Raw genomic sequence first — 23,851 nt, 5'->3', positions numbered from 1 at the left:
CCTCAAGGCCTGCGCAAGTCACGAGTGGCTGGCTGTGAACTTCTGCAGGCATGTCACCCTCAACGTATCGCCCTGGTTCCCTGCTATGCTGCTATGTATACGGGTAGTATCAGAGAAAAAGAGAGGGAGACTAACAAGTAGCCATGTCAGGATAAAGACTCGCTAAAGGCTGTTATTGTGAAATGGCTAGCCAACATCAACATGTACTGTCTGATCCTAGCATACAGCCATTATTAAATTAGAATTCAGTCAATAATTGAGGATGAAGAGGGTGTTATTTAGCAGTCGTAGAAAACAGTAGTAAAATAGGTGTAAAGATTTTTGAACAAATATTTTGATTCTGTTCTAAAATATTGTTGCTATTGATGAAGTTGTCATTAGTCCTCAAATACCTTGTGCACCTAGTATATTTGGTAAGACATATATCAGTGTCTGTGACCAAGATGGTGTAGCAATTCTATTCTAATGCTATTTCTGTTCATGCTTTGTCCGAGGTCAGAGTGCCACTCCACCCAAGTTATCACTGTGATCGGCTGAAACTAAGAGAAAATAAATACAAATAGAAAGAAACAGGGTTGGGAAAGAAATATTTGCACTGTACCGGCCTCAATACCTGATATAGCAGATAAGGTATGATGTATAATGATACCCACCTGGTTGCCTCCCTGTCCATGGCATGGGTACATGCCGACAGGCTTGTGCATGTTATCCCGACCCGAAGGACTGTCCAGGCAGCTGCTGCCACCCTGTCCTTTGTTGCGAACCTGAAAAGAGAAGGACAGGTTGGGTCAGAAGGCTGCCACAGTAGCATGCACCAATGGGTACAACAAGCTATCGCCCTCCCATTTTCAATCACTCAAATTCAAATAGGAGTGATCCGAAGCTAGGGCAAGGCTGTTGTATGCACAAGATCAGTAAAATGTACAGCAGAATGGATGAACATTTTTCAAAATGAACCATTTCTATAGAGAAATGGTTCATCTGCGTGCTACATCTTAAGCAGTAAAATACAATCCCACAATGTTCCATCCACAGCAGTGCTATGCTGTATGCCAGAGTCATATTAAAGAGACATTTAAGAGCAACGGAAACATAGTTTTCAAGGTGGAGCATCCTTTCAAGACTGTATACTTTCAGTTGCTTGGCAGAAAAATGGTGAAGAAAGGAAAAGCTCTTCCTGATGAAATTACAAGGCAGATGATGATACAAGGCAGAAACCATTTTTAAACAGCATGTGCATTCGCCGCACACACTTGCATCGTATGTCAGCATAGTTGGGGAATACTAGAAGAAGAGGTGGAGTGCAGCTCAAAAGAAAAAAGAGAAGAAGGCATACCTATCTCCTGTTTGGAATGCAGCAGTCATCTTTTTATTTACTCCCTGGGCACAAGTTAGCCCACAATAAATAGTTGTATCTGAACTCCTTTAAATGTTCATTACAATACAAACCACAGCACCAATATGTCAGTGTGAGCTAGCCGAGTTCATTTTAGTCATTTTTGTTCAAAAAAGTTATCAAAATTCACTACATTGAGTCTTTGGTATTCTTTGCAATGCAATTCAATCCTTGTTCATTGAATGAGTTTAGACAGTTTGAACATCCTGACAACACAACTAATTAGTGTGAGATTTACAAGCGAAGTGACCTTATAGCCAATCTTTCATTTTTGCAGCTTTTGTGGATTACCAAGATTATGATTGAGGTGGAACCAATATGTTTCTGGTATTCAAGAAGCAAAGTTCACCAATCCAGTTTAACTTGGCATTTCTCTCTAGATTAAAATGTCCAAGTGCCCAGAAAAACAACACCTGCCACAAGGTTTATTTTCATAAGAGTTTGGGTGCGAGCTAGTTGGTACGGATCATTCATATTTAAAACAGTGCCAAAAAACACGGACAAGGGAGGACACAGGACGAGTACTGTCCTGTGTCCTCCCTTGTCCGTGTTTTTTGGCGCTGTTTTAAATATGAATGGTTTATTTTCATGCGAGGCCAGTGGGTACATCACATACAAATATTCACGCAAGCACTGCTTTCGCAAATAAAACATGCACAATGGTAAGCTAGCTCTCCAGCATCACTGTAGGCCAGCATAATAGTGTAGCTATGGCAAGTAAACTCCTAAGCAGCAGTTAAGAGTGTCGCCTGATAAAAGGAGTGCCAATGAAGTTCCCACAATAGCATACTACACAGCTGTCATATGCACAAACGTTACCTTATACATTCAAATGCACGTGAAAATTAGAAATCTTCACGCTCCAACCTTAACTGAATAAGTTCTACTTGCATTTATAAGAACTGCCTGTTCAGACACCTGAAGCTAACAAAAACTACATGGGGTGATAGTTTCTAAGGGTTCCGGAATTTTTAAATATAGCCTGTTGCAGATAACACAATTCCAGTCCTTGAGCTAGATTATTTAGAGAGGCAGACATTACTTGCATGAGAAATGGAAACACTTATTAAACTAATTAACAAAAAACCACTAATTACCATCTGAATTAATTATTTTACGGCACACATTGGAATTTACAAACTGTAGCCGATGAGTTTGCAAGGTGTGAACGAATTTCCAGAATGATGCCAATAGCAGCCACAAAACCTTTAGATTCCTGTCATTTTTATGCCTAATACAACAACAGAACAAAAGCCAGATGTGTGCTGAAAGACACAGCTTTGTTGCAGACTCATGGCTCAGAGAGGATCAAGTTGCAGAATGAATCATTCCTACAGGAAATGTTTAACAGCGCTGATTAAAATTCTTATATATCTTGAAAGAAGCAAATAGGCAGTTGTGCTGGTACTTACCTCTCCAGAGGCAACTGCATCTCCAGGTACAAAGAGCTCCGGGTAGATGGTGCGCACATACCAGTCAAATGAGCGGCACTTGAGGTTGTCCCTAAGCTGCTTCCTGGCACTTACGTCACCAAAGTCACCCTGCAAAATGAAGGAAGGTTGGCGATGCTGCTGGCATGATTGCAACTGTGTCTGCAACCATGACTGCCAATACTAGCATAAAAATGCTTCTCGGCACGGAACAAATAGCGCGTTAGCATTTGGGAACAGAGCAGCAGATATTTAATTGGTATGTTCCCTTCACCTCACAGATGATGATTACGAGAAGACAATGAAGTAGAGGACAGTCCTTCCAACTGCAGTTCTTTATTTTTCCGAACAATCCTCTGTACATGCTGAAGAAAAATGGACAAACAGGAAGAAAAAAGCATTGAAGAAGTTGTGGTCATGTTTTTGGCGTTGTGGTGGGAGAAGCAGTAGTGGCTCATTGTGGAGAAGTGGAGGAAGTTTGAAAATAAGTGCATCTGCCTCATTTTCTCCTGACTGGAACGAGCAACAAAACTTGGTTACAGAAGCATGTTCCGAAAGTGCTCTGCTATTTGATAAGGCACGTGAAGCAATGCTCAAACTGGGCATGTGCTGGAGGAGGCATAGAGGATAGAATGTAGGTCAAAATGAGAAATGGGCGACAACAAGAAAAACTGCAGCAACTGCAAACAAAACATGATGCAATAAGGGAGCATAAAAGTTGCCTGAAAGTCTCTGTCAAGGAAGGTTTTTCCACTTATGAAGCTGTTCAAATGAAATGCAATTCCATGGTTTCAAATCCTTGAAGAAGAAAAAACCTGACCTTGCATGTTTCTTTTCGTGTAAATGATTTAATTTATACTGAACATTATTTCTTGTTGCATCATTTTCAACCATAATGCTAGAGAGCATGATCCATTAAAGAATGCCACTGTACATATTTTTTAAAGTAAGACTAAGGAATTCAGCGGTACATATTGTCACCTACTATGTATCACCTTTGTTATATTTCGGAGCATGTACACATTGTAAAAGATCTCTTTCTGGAGATATATATATATATATATATATATATATATATATATATATATATATATCAGTGAGTAGGCACATCCGGCTGTGCAAGTAAATCGGTAAAACTGTATTAGCAGTGGGTTGATGTCATGCAGTATCATTTGGCATGTCAAGCTCCTTCTAAACAAAAGCTGTATGCATTGAGATACAGCTGCTCGTTGAGAGTTGCCATAATGATGAGGCAGTTTTTGCCAACATGAGCACATAGTGGCTCAATATCGCCCTGCTGGACATTCTAGTAAACCTAGAAGCACAGTTGTATTTTCGCTCCATATCAAGAAAGTATGAAGCGCACATTTCATACCATCAAAATACAAACGCGGAGTATTCAGGCATAGATACCGGACCACTCTGTGCACGCCTGTCTCTGAAATGTGGAACCATGGTGGTAGCATTGAAAACTAGGCACCTCACGCTGCCTCTACGTAACGTAACAGGCTACACTCTCATACTTTTGTTTTTGTTGAGCAACTTGGCTAAAATGAGGGATGCCACAGCACAGATCAAAAGTGAATACCCTAGCTGCACTCTTGCTATCCTCTCCTTTTGCCTGCCTTTCCCGTGACCACATTTTGAAGAGTTGCAGGAGTCAACATGTCTATGCAACAGAGTATGCTCCTCATTCTGCACTTGACAAACCTGCATGCCTCTGAGATGTGTAGCATTGTGATGTGTTAAAATTGTTACGGATGGGATGGGTTTATTTACAACATGATAGATGGTTAGCATAGAGCAAGGGACAGGACGGTCATGCAAGGCCAACAGGCAGCCGGCCAGCTCCTCACGCACACCTCTACTTTCTATTCCTCTGGCTGTGTCGTGCAGCGTGACAGCTTCTCCGGGGGTAGACGAAGCTCTCCGAGCGAGTTATGTAGCCCGATGGTGGTACAGTTTGAGTCAGGCGGCGTGCACGACTTGCGTTTTATGTGACCGCCTGTTGTGCAAAGTCACTCTTGCGATTACGTATGTCACGTCACTCAAGCGTTTCAGTATGACGTGTGGGCCGGTGTATCGTGATAAAAATGTCATGTGCAGCCCCTTTTTCCATACCGGTGTCCAAAGCCAAACAAAGTCCCCAGGAGCAAATGTGATAAGCATATGTCGAGCATCATAACGAGCCTTCGCACGATCTTGAGAGGAGAAAGTCCGGAGGCGGGCCAGTCGACGAGCTTCTTCGGCACGACATAAAGTCTGGCCTATGGAAGAGTCATCATGTGGAGACCAGGGGAGGATGGTGTTGATGAAGTTTTGGGGGTTGCGAGCATACAGAAGAAAGAAAGGCGCATAACCTGTGACTTCATGCTTGGCAGTATTGTAAGCGTATGTAACAAATGGTAAAATAGAATCCCAATTCTAGTGATTTGTGGAGACATACATGGCAAGCATGTTGGTCAGGGTACGATTGAGGCCGTCCGTTTGCGGGTGGTAAAGGGTCGAGTGCCGGTAATCACATCTGCAATGACATAGTAGTTCTTCAACAACGTCCACAGTAAACTGCCGTCCACGATCACTAATCACAATGCATGGAGCACCGTCACGGAGAACCACGGAGTACAGCAGGAAAGATGAAATGTCAGATGGTGTAGCCAAAGCAAGTGCCGCTGTCTCAGTATCCCCGGTCAAATAGTCTACACACACAATAATCCAGCGACATTCATTAGTAGACTTGGGGAAGGGACCCAGCAAGTTGACACCAACTTTTTCAAATGGCAAGGTCGGCGGCTTCGCTGGCTGCAGGGTACCCACAGAAGGCGTCATTAACTGCTTATGTCGTTGGCAGTCTCGCAAGCGAACAGCAATTTACAATAGGCAGCGAGGCACTGCATGTGGTAAGGGAATACAGCTACTTAGGGCAGGTAGTGACGGCAGATCCGGACCATGAGACGGAAATAATCAGAAGAATAAGAATGGGCTGGGGTGCGTTTGGCAGGCATTCTCAGATCATGAACAGCAGGTTGCCATTATCCCTCAAGAGAAAAGTGTATAATAGCTGTGTCTTACCAGTACTCACCTACGGGGCAGAAACCTGGAGGCTTACGAAAAGGGTTCTGCTTAAATTGAGGACGACGCAACGAGCTATGGAAAGAAGAATGATGGGTGTAACGTTAAGGGATAAGAAAAGAGCAGATTGGGTGAGGAAACAAACGTGAGTTAATGACATCTTAGTTGAAATCAAGAAAAAGAAATGGGCGTGGGCAGGACATGTAATGAGGAGGGAAGATAACCCATGGTCAATAAGGGTTACGAACTGGATTCCAAGGGAAGGGAAGCGTAGCAGGGGGCGGCAGAAAGTTAGGTGGGCGGATGAGATTAAGAAGTTTGCGGGGACGACATGGCCACAATTAGAACATGACCGGGGTTGTTGGAGAAGTATGGGAGAGGCCTTTGCCCTGCAGTGGGCGTAACCAGGCTGATGATGATGATGATGATGTCGTTGGCAAATTGCACGGCTGGAAACGTACTGCTTTGCCGTCTTCCAGAGCTTGGGCCAATAGAAATGTTGGCGCAGTCGGTGAAGCGTCCGAGCAAAGCCAAGGTGGCCTGACGTGATGTCATCGTGCATGGCCTGAAGGATCATAGGTCTCAATGTTTGGGGAACCACGAGAAGAAGTGGAGCACCGTCAGCAGAATAATTCATCTTATACAATAAACCGTCAGCAATAATGAAAGGTGAGCCCCGTGCTGGTGACCGAGCGGCGTCAAGAATAGGTCTAATGGAAGGGTCATGCTTTTGCTCACGCTTGAAGGCGGTCGCGTCAGGAAACTGTTCAGAGATGGCAAGGAAGTATTCATCTAAGTCATCGTCCATATCTCACGTGCTTGCTGATGGAAGGTGAGATAAACAGTCAGCATCGGTGTGACAGCGACCACTCTTGAATGAGATGGAAAAGTCGAATTCTTGAAGCCGTAATGACCACCGAGCTAATGGGCTAGATGGATTACGTAGTCCAACCAACCAACAAAGACAATGGTGGTCTGTCACTATCGTAAAGCGGCAGCCGTACAAGTATGGTCGAAACTTGTGGGTGGCGAAGACTACCACGAGGCATTTCAATTCATTTACAGTATAATTCCGCTCAGCCTTGGTAAGGGTACGGCTTGCGTAGGTGATGACTTGTTGGCGTCCGCCATGTATCTCTACAAGTACTGCTCTGACGCCCAGACCACTAGCGTCGGTGTGAAGCTCACTTGGGGCCTCAGGATCAAAGTGGTGCAAAATTGGAGCTGAGGTGAGCAGAAATTTTAGTTGATGTAATGCAGACTCACACTCAGTAGTCCATGTAAAGGGTGTGTCCTTGTGAAGGAGTGCCGTGAGCAGCTCAACTAGGCATGCAAAGTCCTTAATAAAACGGCGAAAGTATGAACATAATCCCAAGAAACTGTGGAGGTCTTTCGCCGTCTTCGGCTGGTGGAAGTCACGAACGGCTGCAAGCTTCTGCCGGTTGGGGTGGATGCCTTCTTTTTCGATAAGAAAACCCAAAGCAAGTGTTTGACGCTCGCCAAAATGGCACTTCTTGGAGTTTAATATCAGTCCAGCTTGCCGTATGCAGTCAAGGACAACTTCCAGTCGTTGGTTGTGCTCATGAAATGTCTTGCCGTAAATGACATCATTGTTCCAGTAACACATGCATATTTCCTATCGAAGTCTGCGCAGAATCGTGTCCATAAATTGTTTGAATGTTGCCGGAGCATTACACAAACCAAAGGGCACGTTAAACTCGAAGAGTCCATCCGGCATTATGAAGGAAGTCTTCTCCTTGTCTGGGGGGTGCATAGTATCACGATCGGCCTGCAGAGCCACTGAACTGCAAACCTTTTACGGCCCGCTGCAGTTGTTTCGATCGATCTGCGGTGTTAGCGATTTTCGGAGAAGCGACCTTCGAACCTTTCCTGGCCTGTAGCAATGACTCGCTTTGTAAAGCAGACAATGCACCTCCTGCGGACAGCCAGCGGCGCCAGCGAGTCTAGCCAGTTCGGGGGACCGAGTATTGTTGGTTGATTCGCTGTCGCCTTCACGTCTACTTGGAGCAAAATAACTCCTGGAAAAGGGTGTTTTGCGGTACTTTCTCACGGGCCCCAGAAGTGGTCACAGTCAATGGACAGACTCGGCGGCTAGCTGCGGGGTCAGCTCTAGGATCAAGAGGCGCCTGCTTGGGTCAAGCGTACCAACCCGTCTATGACGACCCACTCCCCTCGGTGTGTTCAGTGAAACCAAAGTGCGGAAGTGTGAACCCTCCCCCTCAAAAACGGGTCGACTACAATGACTTTGGACGCTCCCATTGGACGAAGGTTGAACGGCAGTTTTCCCTCACCTAGGGATCTAGGGAGGACAGAGGGTTTTTAAGCAGCCGTTGTCGGCTGTTCGGTGTACTTTCTCTTTCAGTCATGCTACACTGATGAAATGTAACGTTCTCCACCCTTCATGTAGATATCGGAAATAAATCCCATATTCCTCATTCTTGATTAGAACAAGTCCCTTCCTTCAACAACATTCTCAGCGTGGATGAGTCGGACGACGGCATGGGCTACCTACCACTTATTTCATGCCCAACCACAACTCTTACAAGAGGTATCTGCCAGAAGCCTAAGCGCAGATCGACAGAGGAGAAGTAAGAGGTAGAATGCAAACAGTCAATGGCATCATCTATACGTGGGAGAGAATACACATCCTTCTTTGTCACTGCGTTTAGGCACCTCTGGGCGACGCAGAATCCGCACGAGTCATCTTTCTTCTTGACCAATAAAACTGGAGCCACCCACGGACTATTGGACTCCTGGATGACACCTTTCTATAGCATGTCTGTAACTTTTTCAGTGATCACCTTGCGCTCAGCTGAGGAAACGCGGTACGGCCTCTGTCGTATTGGTAACGCTGTTCCAGTATTGATGCGGTGGTGTACGTGGGAGTGCGGTGGTGAATGTAGACGCTCTTGCAAAGTCAAACCCTGAAGCATAGCCGACAAGGAGCTCTTGGAGCGCTTGTTGGTGGGAAGAAGGAAGTGGTTCACTAATCATGCTCTTAAATTTTGAAGAGTGGTCGCTGAGCGACAAGCTGGCGTCCGTGGAAGTAGAAACTGCACGAATGCTCACAACACCATCTTCCTTGAAGCATGCTACTTTCAGTCCTGCAGGCAAAATAACTGACCAAAGTGCCTGTAGTGAGGGGTGGAGCTAGGCCAGAGCTCTAGAAGCTATCAATTTCTAAATGAACAAGCTTGTGTAGTCGGTCAATGGAGAGATCGGTCAATATGTAGTATTGTGCAGATGTGTCTGCATGGCCAGAATTGAGCTTCCATATTGACATAAAATGGAAGACCCAAATTGAGGCCTTCCAAATAAACCTAGGGCTGAGTTATTAAGCATGAGCATGACAGCATCTGTGCTCTTACATTGTAAAAACTAAATCATGAGACCAAAGCAGCTTGCACGTACCAGGTCATCACCAATACGCTGGTAGTAGTACTGCTTGTATTCATCAAGCCAGACTTCTGCCAAGCGCACGGAGTTCCGCCGCAGTACATTGACACCTGATCGCCACTTGTAGGGACTACGCTTGCGGAAGATGTGGCCCACATGTGAGCATGGTACAATTTCCAATGTTCCTCCACACATCCATGTCTGAAAAGTGTACAAAAGACAGAATGCAACAGCTTGACAGTCAACATCCACAGGGCAGAGACAAATTTTACAGTTTCACCAAATTTGAAGCAAGAAAAGAGTGTCACCTAAACTGAGACACAGTGATGGCAATAGCTAATGCACTATTATATGCACAATGAGACCTTCTGTCTCACGTAGTACTACTTGCAGCATATTCTGCAGAGGTGTGTAAGCAATCTGTGCATGCCTTTCAGGCTGAAGTCGGGGTTCAAATGCAGCAAAAACGGGCACATTCAGAAAATACAAAGTGGAGTTGGATGGTTCAAGGACATGTCCAAGGCTGGGACAGATGTGGCTACATGTATCTCTACTGTCTTGAGACCCGGCAGACGTGTGCACTGGCAGCACTACAATTCGTTTCGTACGTGGTACGCAACACTACAAAAATGAGAGAGACATGTCTCACTGCTGGCAATCTGAACTAAAAAATAATGTGTCATATACATAAGAAAGATATATGCATTATGTATTTTGATGTAAGATTAAGTCTCATACTTTTATGTTACAATATATGACAATTATTGCATGAAAGGTGTTGCACACCGGAACCAATTTACCACAAGCGAACGGAATGACAAATTTCCACAACCAGTGATCACAATGCACTACTTGTGCTCGCAATCAATACATGGAATGTCGCATGCTGCAAGCATAAAGGTGTACAAATAATGTGCTTCGGCATAATCTCACGTTCACAAGTTGCAATTTATGAAGCAGATCTGCAGGAAGTGACACAGTTAAAAAACAACTGCACTGCGAGGCACACAAATTAAGACGTCTATGATGGCACTAGTGCTTGCTGTGTCTTCTGCAATATCGCCAGCTAAATATGAAATGGAGTACAAGCATGGAATTTTTTAATTTTGTTTTAAGGGCTATATCAATAAATTATTCATCAAGCAGTGTATCAGCATTTCCTCTGTGCCAATTTTTATGTCACTTTGTTGGGTAGAAAATTGCCGCTGAAGGTCCCGCTGCTGATCCTCAACTTGAACCGCTTGTGCCAAAGAGAATGAGTTGACGTAATTGCCACATGGCCTCCCTCTATGGCGCTTTCTGTGAACCTGCCAGTACTGACATAACAGGGGAGGCACCATACACCACAAGAGATGATGCCACTCCAGTTTTCTATTTTTGTCATTTTCTTGCTTACGAATGCTCTGTTCTCCCTACGAATGACAAATTAATAATTACAGAAGCCTAACCATTTAATGTAGCTCGACAATATTTTCCTTCAGAGACCTTTTAAGAATGGAAATGCTCATGCAGAACCATGTAGTATTTAAGATACAGTATTTTTGTAGCTGCATATATAGTACTCGATGCAACTTCTGATCAATGTGTTTTGATGCTTGAATGCTATAGCTACACTAAATTTGCAGTACCACAAGTATTACTGTCAAAGACACTGGTATGCAGGACCAAGTCACCATCTGTGAAATTATAATAATTTATATGTGGTCAATAACTTAAAACAAGAAGTATGTAAGAGTACCATACTTAGTAATCATATATGTATCAGTGAAGAACAGTGCCTGCATGATTTTAATAGTAGAACAGTGAGTCAAGTAACACGTGCCTAAATTACAACATCCATATCTTGCACTAATGTGATATTTATGCACAACTTCTGCATAAGAGGTAGTGTGTTCTAATGTGGCATGCTGTCTTAATGTCTAACTGCTGTCTTAACCGTTGCATTAATGAAGGCAACTCAACATATAAATGTGAAGATTAGACCACCACACAAACAGGCAATGGGATGAAACAGAATGAAAATGAACGGAATAGAATGCATTACAGTAAAAACTGGCAAATTACATGGATCACAAAGAACTAACGACAAGCTAAATACTAGAGAGTACACAGGCACCTTGAAGGACAGCTCCAGATTTTCTCCACCCCAGATGTCGAAGCCACTGTCATAAGTGCCTAACTTCTCAAAGAAAGCTTTATCTATGGAGAACAGACCTCCAGCCATGGTAGGAGACCTGCAAAAGGGCAACATTTTAACCAAGAATTTTCGCCAGATAGAATAACACTTGTCTGCTAGCCTAAGGCAGAAGAAATAACTAAACAATTATATTTGTCTCCCAATTCGACACTAATTTACCAGCTATGATCATCAGCAAAAAAGAAAGGAAGAGATACTGCTTGCCTACAAGTAGGCAAAGAGGTCACCTCCCTCGGTGCAGATTTTGCAGTAATACACGATCACAGTTGGTCAAAATGTTACAGTAAATACCAGGCATACCTTCAAATTTCTTATTTAGTGTGGTATGCCTCTGCCACTTTTCATTCACTAATTATATGCTTTACTACTGCACACTTCCACATTAATGATAAGCAGCATCTCATAGCTCTTCTGCTTCAAAATGTGACTGGGGCCATAATAAGTTTTTCAAAGCATCCATGGGGAATAAATGTTACGAAGTAGAAAGTATACCAAATGCTATACCAAATACCAATGTGTCTTACTTTTCAGTGATTTGGTAGACAGTTTATCAGTGATTATTTTTATTTATTTCTGCACTTGACTCTGGTGTTGGGTTGACTTCTGCCTGTTATACGTATACAAGCCGAGAGACCATAAAAATGTTAAATCAAGTGAATGTTTAATATCATGAAAGTTGGAATTCTAGTTTGCTTAAAAATGGTGCCTGCAAGCTGTGGAACACAACAATGCACAAGAACATTTATAATTGCCATGCACGTGTCCAATGAACGATCCACCAACCAGACAGGATCCCAAGAGTGGTTCCTGCGCTGACGTTCTCGCTCAGGAACAGCATGCCAACTGAACTGCAGGTTCCAGTCAAAGCCACCAACGTTCACACCTCCAGAGTCCCTGTAGTGATACTCGAACGTGCTGTCGCTGATCACATCAATCACAGGGCAGACAACAGTGGTAGAGTTCCGAGCTATCCTGTCCAGCAGGGGCTCCAACCAGCCTAAAAGTAAAAATTAAGTTCTAAGAGACCCCATCACTGAACCACAAATATATGAGTGTGAGCTAAACCACAAGCATAATTACATAGAGTCAGCACTGTTTGAGACAGCAATGTCAAGCAATTGAATTGATAGCATGTGCAATCTCATGACCGACTGAAACCAGCTTGAGCAGGCAACACATCACAAGTCGCTCTAGTGGTAAATATGTCTTTCAATCAAAACAACAAATAGGTCAACAAGTTCATCTGAACCACAGCTAGAGGACAGAAACAAGCACAATCTCCAGGTGCTTGTCAATGCTCCTGGCTACTTCTGTCTGTGCGATTGCTCCATCTGGTGACTGCACTTCTCACCTTCAGTGCACTCGCAATGAGAGTCCAAGTAGGTAAGCACGGGAGCTGTGGCCGCAGCAGCACCCAGGAGCCGAGCCCGAATTAGACCTTCCCGCTTCTGAGCACGCACTATTTTGACTTTTGGGAAGTGAGCAACGTAGTCCTCCAGCTTTTGCTTCAGGTGTGCTGCATCAGAGAAGCAGAAGCAGACAAGGTGCATCAGAATCCATCGCCCTGTGCAGATGGCTGTGTACAACTTGTTTTGCAAGCAATGAACATGCTCCTTGTTAGAGTGAAGCAAAGAGATAGTTCCTACGAAAAATCATTAGCTTTCCCATATTTTTAACCTCTTTTGATGTAAACGACATAGTGCCATCAGAATACCTTTCATATCAAGCAGCAACCATCTACAGCTTGTTGTTATATTGTCTTTCAAGCCTACTTTTAGTTTCTCACCTCTTGCATTATCAGAAAACTGGAAATGCCTTGCCAAACAACTGTCCCTATTTCTACCAGATATTTCATAATGTAATCAATGACTATTGTGCACTATCACAAAAAAGGGCACTATTTCCTTTTGTTTTTGTGTGTAGCTGCCCTTAAGCAAACCATGCCCTGAAGCTCAGTTGATGCAATGGCATTGTAAGGAGCAGCAATGAGTAGGGGTTTCATGTCCTGCTTGTAAAGTCGTGGGGTGCTTTCATAAAAGTCATGCAAGAAACAGGCATATATTCATGCATACCATGTATAAAGCCACACATGGTTTACAATATGGAATGCATACTAAAAGGAAGGAAACAGTGCAAGAACACACAGAACAAATATGCTATGCATATGCCCACACTGTGCATGCACTATGCAAAGTAGCCCTAACCACTGCTTTAATTACTAAATGATTATAAATAAATGGTACCTCTTAATGACACCTGTGTCTGACTGAGCTAAGAAATTACTCACGCATGTCTGAATAGTCGTCCACCAGGATGATCTCATGTAGAAGCTTGGGGGGTGACCGGTCAATGATGCTGTGTACAGTCCTCAGCAGTACACTCCAGGCCTCGTTGTGGAAGCATACAATCACACTTGTTGAGGGAAGGTTTTTAAGGTAGCGTTCATCCTTGCACCTGCACATGGCAGAAGTTCAAAGACAAAGCTTTGTAAGCATCCCAGAAATGCCTACGTGCATTCAATGTCTTCCCTCCAGAGTTATACAAGGCATGTTCAAGATAAGATAGGACTTTGAACAGTAAATGAACTGGTAGAAATGGTAGTAGAGCTGGGCAACAGATGGAATCCTGCGACTGTAAGTACTCAACACCGTGCCAGTTACATGGCATACTGTGCCAGTATGTCAAGTTGTTATGCTGGTAGTTCAGTGAGCTAATGCCAAATAACAATAGGAATGACTGACCACTCCACCCCAAGTTAAATGTGTGCCACTTACTCGCTGTCTCGAACATCTGGCAGAGACCGATGAAGAGAGATCATGTCACTGATGTACTGGTTGAAGGCATTGCGGTCCCAGCCCAACTTGACCTTCGCTTCTTGTTCCTTGGTCAGGTCCTTCAGCACGACAGGCCGACCCATTTCGCCAGGGCCATCAGGGTTCTGAGGTGGGGCCAGCACTCCCACAGGCGCTGGGGCATGGTCCACTTCATTTTTCTGTTCCTCATTAGAGAGCACCTTTTCCCGGTTGGCACGTTTACGTGCCAGGGGCGCTACATGCTCGTCTTCATGAGCACCTTGTTTCTCAGGCAGGAGATCCTGGCTCTCTTTTGCAGACTCGTCACCCTGCATAGCACCACATGCAAACTTTTAGGCTCTAGAGCCAACCTTTCATTTTCATAGAAGTGTTTCACTGGCCAAAGGCTAGCGCTGCCGGTATATTGTATGTCTCCTAGCTTGCTTCAGCTATGACTATGCACAAAACTATGTAAACATTGCATGGGCCCTGAAACTTTATTCACTTGCAGCAGCTGCGCTAATGCGCCACACCAAAGACAACAAGATGGTATGCATGGCTTTGAAGAGGAAGCAAGTAAAGCAACAGCCTCTGGTTTCCTATGAAACAAGAAGATAAGTAGGAAAGACAAAATATGGACAGTGCACACAACACGTAATAAACGCAACAAATAGTAAGTACAAGCAGAGTAGCCCCCCTTTTTCAATGAAGTGGTTTCATTTGGTAGTTTTTCTGATGGCTTGGCAGCTCATTGCTGCAGACAAAGACAAGGAGGGGAAGTTGTGAGGTTTGCTACCAGCTTGTACGATATTGTCACAATAAACAATGTAAGCATGTCAATATACGTATTGATGGTGGATGCAGCCATCACACTTTCCTACCTGAGGCTGAGGCCTGTGTTGCTGGTCTTGCTGTTGCTTTGGCGGTGGTTGCTGCTGCTGCTGCTGCTGTAACTGCTGACCCTGGTGTTGCTGGACGGCACCTGGTTCAAATGCCACCCTACTTTGAGGTGTCTGGACCCTGTCCGTGTAGGTCAGCAGGAGCGTGATGACAAGCCAGGTGACTGGCACAACCAGCAGGACCTTGACCACAAGGCCGCGCCGCCTCGGAAGCAGCCACATGACGGCGACTGCACCTGGGGCCCGCTACCACCTCTCTCCTCGGGCCACCTGCCTGCCAAAGACAACAAAAACGGGCACATTCAGAAAAATTAGCACACTCCCAGGACTACAAGTGCATTCAGGTTTTGGACCTATTTTTTGTTTTCTTGCAAAGTGCAATTACTATTTGGTCCTGCTCCCATTTCACAACACCAACACCACGAGCAGGATTACGGATACAGGACAAATAGCTCCTAGAGCTCTTTAGGCTGCAACAAGCACCCACACTCTAGCTGTAACTGCCAATTTCTTGATATCATCCCTCCATCTTATCCTATCTGTTGCGACTATACATATAAAAACAAAGGGTGGCAACAAAACTTCATGCCACTGTTGCTGGAAAGTAGCCATGCCACATCACGAATCCACGGAGAGTCACGGGGTGTCCCAGTAAAGCTTAAGAGAAAACTACCATACTGCATAACCTCTCATTCGCTACACAATTTCGCTCCTTGGATAAAAGTTTACAGGCCCTCTCTGTGATGGAAGAGAGCTGCCATGCAGCGGCGTGGCCAGACATTTATTTTTTGCGTCTGTGTGTGTGCATGAGGGAAGAGGGGAGGGAGGCGATGCATTTGACCGATGGAGGAGGGTAGGGCAGGCGTGCGTTATTGTCACACATTGTTTTATTATTCTCGTTATTATCCTCGGTACAGAGAAATTTCGAAGGGAGGGGGGGGGGGACGTGCATTTGTGCCGCTCCTTGGCTACGCCTCTGGCGTCACTGTGGGTGCGCTTGCCAGTGCGGCAAAAAGCCCACGTCAACAGGCAAAGTGTTGCGGATGATCCAGTGCAGCGACATTACTCCTGAAATGCCCAAGAAATGCGTCGCTTGCTCTGAGGGGTTGGGAAACACGTTGCCTTCTGTACGAAACAGCCACGTTAGGCTGTCTACGTGTCCTAATTTCTAGCTCGCGACGTGGTGGGCAAAGCTAAATGGTGTAAAAAAATCAGGGCACGAAGGTAAACTTGGCCACCAAACGGTGCGAGTCATGACGTCGCAATGTTTCACGCGGTTCCACAGTCAGGTGAACCGAGCCTGCCTATGCTGTGCAAACTTTGTTGTTCCGCGTCCACGGCGCCCATTATGCGCCCTGGCAAAGGACGCAGGAGGCCGTCGGGGCGCCTGCCCGCCACGCGTCTCCGGCAGGAGGCGGCACTGCCATCGATATAGCAGCGCGTCTCTCCGGTTCAACAAGGGAGCCGTCCTTGATATATCCGCAGTGCACTGTAGCATATCCAACAGGCTGCAACACAGGCGGCAACGCAAGAGCCCACAGCATGAGAAAGCCGTGGTTCAGATTGGCCGCCGGCGCCGACCCGTGAGGTGGCCGAGGGAGCGGGAACCCCACACGACGCCCATGCGACGTTCCGGCAAAACGCGGACACCACCGAGCGACGGCGCGATATATATTAGAAGCGAGGTGGATTGGCTAGTACGTTTATCCCGTGCTTCCTGCTGGGGTTACTACATATATGCTAATTATCTAATGTGCTAGGCAAATTGCTGGCGTCTGCGACTCGAATAGAATATAAATCAAGAAAGTTTTATCTCAAACTTCGTCACAGTGGTGCTCGCTCGAGTGGTGTTTAATTGAGCAATAGCTCTGAACTGATGTGCAACACTAAACTCGCCGCGGTGGCTTAGGCTATGGCGCTGCTGAACTCAAGGTCGCTGGCTCGAACCCGGCCGCGCTCCGATTGAGGCGAAATGCAAAAAGCGCGCTCGTGAACTTACATTTAGACGTACGTCAAAGAACCCCAGGTGGCCGAAATTAATCCAGAGCCCTTCACTACGAGTGCATCATAATCAGATCGTGGCTTCAGCACGTAAAACGCAGACTTTCTTTTTTTTATCACTCTAGAAAACGGAAACCGAACTCTCCCCTTTTGAATATCGCGCAGGAACTTATGCGTCGTCATGTGGCGCCAAGGAGTTGATAGAACCGGAGCCGTCACAGGCATAGATAACTGTACACTATAAAATGTGGGGTTTCTGGCTCTCGCGGCGTTTTTCGGGCTCTCGCGGTAGTTGTGTGGAGCCATTGCGTTGTGTTGCCGGGGGCTCCGTGTCCATCTCCTCCTTGCCTGGACGGGGTGGCAGCGGGTCATAAAACACTGTCGCTCTGCTGTCATCCCGCCCACGGGAAGGTCAACAGGCTTTCCCCATTGGCTGACATTTTGGCGGGATTCGGGCCCTGCTTGCATGGGCACGTTGCAAGTGCTAGGCGGCGCCCTGTCTTTCCGACCCCTAGCGCCATCTGACGAGTAGTTGCGCGAATGTGGTAGGATTACTCACGGCGTCAGCAGCCCGCGCTGCGTGTTTGGCGTCCTGTCAAACGGTAGCGATGGCGCGAAACAGCGTGCCGATATTAATTTTAACCGGGTTTCGGGAATTACAAGATATTCATAGCTTTTTTCGTGAAACGAATTTAGAGAAAGGAAGTCGTCTATTTGAAGTGGGGCACGTCCACGACGTGTGGGAAGTGTTGAACTCGCACTGATCGGAAGTGACTGCTAGGTTTATTCCGCAAACGAAAAATAATGCACCAGCGAGATGCATAAGTTACTTCATTATCTACGGTGTGGACGCATGAAATTATAGGCGACATTGATTCTTGAAGATCGGCGACAGCAGACAAATCCTAGCGAGGAGCTGCGATTGCCGTGCTGGCATCGCAGGAAAGTGCAAGGACGCCGCGGTAGTTTCCCTGTATATACAGGACGCCAAATACGAATCCAAAACATCTCATCCAAGAACGTGGGGCGTACGAACGACTCGTAAGACCTACCAGAGGTATTCGAACGTTGCTCTCCCCAAACACAAAAAAAGGGGATGAACTTACCAGTTGTGTTAGACTACGCTGGGAAAATATTTTAGCCCAAGTTACTGGAAGTGTGATACTGTTATGTTGCGATTTTTTAGTGCGTACAAAGGAGGTTCCAATAAACCACGTTGTCAAAAATTTTGGTGATCTCAACTGCCCCTTCGTTGATATGCTGGGCGCAGAAGGGTGTATGCCAGCTCAGCCGGCTGCAACCCCTCCTCAAATCTCTCAGCAAGCCCTAGCGCTGTTTGAATGGGAGAGGATTGGGAAAGAGTTCCACAGTTTTACTGCGGTACAGTGTGGGAAGAAACTACTTTGTTTGCTGCATATCCTGGTAGGCACTGCAGGCAGTGGCGTAGCAAAGGGGGGGGGGGGGGGGGGCGTGGGCTCCGGGTGCAAGGGGCCAGTGGGGGGGGGGGGGGGGTCATATACGTCTGGAGACACACGGAAATTGTTAATATCCTCGCCTTCCTCAAATAAACCCGGGGGAGGGGGGGGGGACAGAAGACCTATGGGCCCCGGGTGCCAGACGACCTAGCTACGCCACTGACTGCAGGTGTCCCGTTGCTGCCATCATTGCTGTAAAAGCAAAGAATTAGGCGTTATAACACACTTGGCATAACGCCGGAACATAAAACAGCTTATGCCGTCGGACGAGCGCTATCCAGTGTTGACGCCGTTCTGCTTCATACGGTCGGCTTGGAAACCTGTAAAACTTTGTTCCTCATGAGTTGGTGTACGTGCTGTTGCAGCCCACTACTCAACAGCTCGGGTTGCACTTCGGCATTGCTCAGAAAAGGCAACAGCTACGCGCTAAACAGTGCACATACAGGCTTTCCGAACGCAAGCGGGCCGGTCGTATCCTGCCGGTTCCGCGCTCGCCGCCGCGTGGGGCGCTCTAGTAGGCGCGGGAACTACGTTCGCAACCTGCCTATGCACTCCGGGTAAGCGCGCGCAAGACGGGGCCCGGGCAGACCACATCAGGGCGTCTGAAGGTGCGTACGTGTTCCTCTCTGCCGGCGGCGGCCCCCTTTGTCCGTCGCCGGCCGACGGTTACTTCGGCTCGTCGGGGTCCCGGCCTCGGCGGGCGCGCGCGCACTCTTCCGTCGTCTCGATGTCCTGAGGCAGCGTCTGCCGATCGTGCCCCCGTCTGTTCGTATGTCGTTTTTTTTCTATTTCCCTTTTCTCTGCTGCGCTGACCGAAGGATAGGCAGCTTCTTACTGCTGGGGTTCTTTGTTCCTTGTTTCTTTGTTCTCTCTCTGTCGCGGTGCGCCGTTAGTGGCCACCGGCGACCATTTGGCCATGTTTTGTGTCTTAATTAGCTTCAAATTCGGACGTGATGTTAAACGTGTGTTTGCATTGAGTCCCAGTTTAATAAATGTTCTTTGTGGCTTCTCGAGAGCTTTGCCTAGGGTCTCCCTTGCTGCGCGCGCGGTCTCGCCTTCCCCTAAGCTGGGGCCGGCGGGGCGCGTATGCGCGCAGCTGCGTGCTGGCACCACGTGCAGAAAGGAATTTCATCCGACCATCTTCGTCGAAATGAGGCGTGACTTCTCCTGGGATGGTTGGCGTCCCGCACCACGTGAAAAAAGAACAGAAAGAACCCGACCTTCTTCCACCAGGCCTCGTCGAAATGAAGCGTGACTTCCTAATTCGCCATGACCATTTCGAGTGTCTGCCGGTCTGGCGGAAGCGCCGCAGTGTACAGGCCTCTTTTGTGTGCGTATGCGAGTTTAGAGAGACCCTTTCCTCGAACAAACTACAGGAGAACTTCCACGAACCCGCAACGCGCAGAAGAGACGGACAGACTTCTACAATTCCAGGAGGCGGGACAGCCTCCTCCTTTCAGCAGACTCGTTATAACCAGAGGAGGAGCCCTCTTTCTATGCCGGTCACGTGACGTCGACAGAAGCAAGATCCCTACCACGATTGTAGATAGCCCATTTAAGGGGCTCCGAAATGTACTTTTGATCACTTCATGCTCTTCTCATTTTCTTTCATCTACCTTTGAATAAACCGTGCAAGTTTCGCCCTAGAAATCGTCTCGCCCTTGCTTGTTCGCCATGGTCTACCATATGCCTGCAGCCCGGCGACAACGCCACGCTACCCAATAAGTAACGTCGGTCGAGCTTCGATAGGCAGGCGCCGCTACAACTCGGCAGCAGTACGATATGCTACCCTGGAGTACGCAACAATATGCTACAGACTGCGATAGATGTAGCAAAGACTGATTAGATCAAGCACGAGGTCATGCCGGTCATGCCTTTCGGTCTGCGTAATATGCCCCAGCCACATTCGAGCGAATGATGGACTCTCTGCTTCATGGGTTCAAGTGGTATACACGTGCTTGTGTTATTTAGACGACGACTGTTTGTCACCGGCCCGTTTCAAAGGGGTTGGCAATAAGTGTCTTCGAAAGTATTTCCGTGCATTCTGGCCGTTCTAGCGAAGAAAAAGCTATCTAAACTTGCTAGGTTGAGCCTTCGGCTCCTTTAGGACGCAATATAGTTATTCTTTACCAATCAACATTCAGCTGGACCCACATAGACTATGTCCAAATCTATGACGTCACCGCGAGATGGTGGCCTCGAACGGTAAAAATAATTTCTTTATTGCAAAAACGTAATTTATTAATGCCTATACTTCTCTTCAGTGTCCTTCTTAAGCATGAGGTGAAAAGGTAGGGCGACAGACCCGGGCAGTAACATTAGTAATATTAAAAGAGCGCGACAAAGGACACGGACAAGACTGAATGCCACAAGCGCTCAGGTTTTTGTCCGTGCCATTTCCAGCGCTCTTATTTTACTTTATACCATGAACCAACTAGTCCAGTAACAAGTAGCGTTAAAATAACGTTTGTCCCGTCATTTCTCGTAATTCAACAGGCTTGCGTCAAAATCTTATGTAATTGCATTGGCATAAATTAAAAGAAGTCCGAAGACCTCACGTACATGCACGGCCCACGTTCATACATGCCTGTCCTACAAGTTTCGCACAACACCCGCTGGGCGGTGGTACGGACAACACGCGTAAACTCCCCTCACGCCTGCGCACTTCGACAGTGCACTTCGCAGCCATACACACCGTTCCCGATGTGAAAAAAAAAATGGCACAGCAAGAAACGAGTAGAGGCTGACAAGTAGCGCGAGCGGGAGGCCGAAACACCCGTTAACTTTTTCTGGCAATGCCACTTCACGTGCTGTATACCGCATAGTACGTCAATTCGGTAATTTCTCCTACTGAATGTGATGCATGCCGCCCACGTTTCAAATGTGTCCAAACGAACCACTTAGGCCGACGACAGCGAATCACCGGCCGTGCACGATGCAGCTGGTCGTTGGGCTGCGATGGCACACGCACGCGGTCAACGCAGACGGAGGCCGGCTCGGCGTTCCGCGAATATGGACTCGCACGAACTTGCATTTCTCGCGTCTGTCCGTTTCGGAAGGATATCAATCAACCACGCTGACGGCTCCGGCGAACACATCACGAGTAGTAACAAACCAGCGCGTGCGGCTCCGAGCGCCGCGACCCGCAATGATTCGGCAGTCGCTGCAGCATATGCGAGGCGAGACTCGAAGCGCGTTACGAAAAGAGACGGGAACCTCGAGCCGTGCCTACCTTTCTTGAACCGAAACGAGATGCGGGAAGTAGTGGCCGTCGTGATGACCTCTTGTGGGGGGCCTTTCGTTCGGACAGCACTCCCGTACACAAAAAACTCGCCGATAACGTGGCCTTGCACTTCGTCGTCTTCCACGCGAACGGCAGCGCTGTACTGCTTCAGCGCCGCGTGGACGACAGCGAAAAGAGGAGAAAAAAGAATGTTGCGGAAACCAAAGAAGACTATTGCAAAAATAAAGTCAATAACCTTATCCGGAGATCGATAGCAAGAATCAAATAGACACTATAACAATTAATACTTTCGAAGTATACTGCCGAAGTCGATAACGGTGTTTGATGATGGCGGCACAAATTACCGTAGGCATGTTTTGGCAGATGGCATGAAAGCGTGACGACGATGGCGTAACAACAGCTGCTCTTTCTTCTCCGTTTACTTAGCAGAGGCCGTAAAGTCAGGCAGAGCCCATGCACTGCGGAAGTCTGTGGTGAGCCGGCAAGACGACCTGGCGCGTCTCGGCCAGAGACGTGCATCGGACTATGGCGTCGCGTTTTTCCAACCCAGCCCACTAAACACGGCTGGTGGCTCCGAGTATCGCCGAGGGCCAGAGACTCCCGGCCACCCTAAGCGCCCCTCAAGCGCAATAAATGTTTACCACCGTCACCTTCTTCGCCGCCCAGGCGGCTGCAGAGAAATGCGACACAGCGCCACCACCAACCACAGCGTACAAGCTGCCTAAACCTTCAGACACCAAAAAAACTTTAGCGTCACAGCATGTGTATTTATAACGCCAACGAATGTGCCCTGCAAGCCGGCTGATAGCTCTCGCGTGAAACTGCACGCGCCCTTTCCCTTCAGGCCCAACCAGCGTCCGACCATGGACGGTATAGCCGAGAGGCCGCCGCATGTTACTATATACGGTGAAGCGCAATAGGTGGGACAAAAGCAGGCGAGACAGACGGGACATTTATAAATGTCTACTCTATCGCGCTTCACCGTACTAAAATATGCATCACCAACGGGCTCAAAATTCTACTCTTCTAAAGTGTGAATGTAACTTTGCGTCACCAATTCATGCCGTCATGCACCTTCAAATATGCGCCATTAACTTTTAAGCGTAGGAGAATCATTCGAATGTATGAGATTATGCGTTAATCAGGTTTCGTTAATGCCCATTTACGACTCATGTAGAAATCGCTCAGCTTCCAGAAAACAGTGAAGGAGCGAATTGTGTGTCCATGTCACACAACCGTGTGCGCTTGAGTGTTGTGCGCTTACAAGTTTTGCTATTTTATAAGCTTTCCTTTTGACTTAGCTTGCTGTTCGCTGTGTACGACTCTACGAGCAGTACCACAGCCGCTGGATTAAAAAGAAAGAAGTGCGGCTTGCCGCGTGCACCGAATACGGTGTCATCCGCCGCGGCGCCACCAGTCGTGGAACGCCGTTGCCCATGGAACGGCGTTGCCCGTGGGAATCGATGTTATGCAAAGCAGTGAGCGGGGAGCCTACCAAGTTAACGAAAATTAACGACCATGTGAGCACGAAGACGTAGGCGGCTGTTTCATGACCTACTTGACACGCATGTCGTTATATTCATGTCATGACCGATCATTTATGTTCGCCATAAACTCTTGTCGTACTACGCCAATTTTGGTACGTACCGAGACGTAGGCGGCTGTTTCATAAGCTACACGACACGCACGCCATGACATTCATGTTATGACCTATCATTTATGTTCGTCGTACACTCTTGTCATACTATACCGATTGTTGTACATACCAAGTTAACGAAACGACCATGAGAGTGCCAGGACGTAGGCGGCTAGATAGATACTCTCAAATTGGCAAATGTTCGCCAAGAAATGCTTCGCATTTAATATGAACGGACGTCGGAATTACCGTCGGGCAAGCCAAAGCTTACGTGCCTGACGTGTCGGGATGG

The 23,851-nt window shown here is 47.0% G+C and overlaps 1 protein-coding gene across 5 annotated transcripts in view; it reads right to left on the bottom strand.

Moving 5' to 3' along the window:
• LOC126542966 (putative polypeptide N-acetylgalactosaminyltransferase 9) overlaps nucleotides 1-23,851 on the bottom strand; it is a 271,398-nt gene that overhangs the window by 11,335 nt on the left and 236,212 nt on the right. For 4 of the 5 annotated variants that reach the window (XM_055077516.2, XM_055077515.2, XM_050190093.3 and 1 more), the window contains 9 exons: nucleotides 15,186-15,477; nucleotides 14,287-14,633; nucleotides 13,800-13,966; nucleotides 12,864-13,028; nucleotides 12,296-12,509; nucleotides 11,432-11,549; nucleotides 9,331-9,516; nucleotides 2,809-2,937; nucleotides 654-764 (listed from right to left, as the gene is read on the bottom strand). In XM_055077516.2, coding sequence (XP_054933491.1) covers nucleotides 654-764; nucleotides 2,809-2,937; nucleotides 9,331-9,516; nucleotides 11,432-11,549; nucleotides 12,296-12,509; nucleotides 12,864-13,028; nucleotides 13,800-13,966; nucleotides 14,287-14,633; nucleotides 15,186-15,425 — 1,677 coding nt within the window. In that variant the 5' untranslated portion in view covers nucleotides 15,426-15,477. Of the gene's footprint in view, nucleotides 1-653; nucleotides 765-2,808; nucleotides 2,938-9,330; nucleotides 9,517-11,431; nucleotides 11,550-12,295; nucleotides 12,510-12,863; nucleotides 13,029-13,799; nucleotides 13,967-14,286; nucleotides 14,634-15,185; nucleotides 15,478-21,911; nucleotides 22,026-23,851 lie in introns of those variants that run through there. The other variant, XM_050190094.3, reaches the window with a different exon arrangement.

This window comes from Dermacentor andersoni, chromosome 2, assembly GCF_023375885.2.
Source record: "Dermacentor andersoni chromosome 2, qqDerAnde1_hic_scaffold, whole genome shotgun sequence".
Lineage (NCBI taxonomy): Eukaryota > Metazoa > Arthropoda > Arachnida > Ixodida > Ixodidae > Dermacentor > Dermacentor andersoni.
The sequence above is the reverse complement of the archived record's forward strand: the minus strand, read 5'-3'. Positions and strand labels throughout refer to the sequence as shown.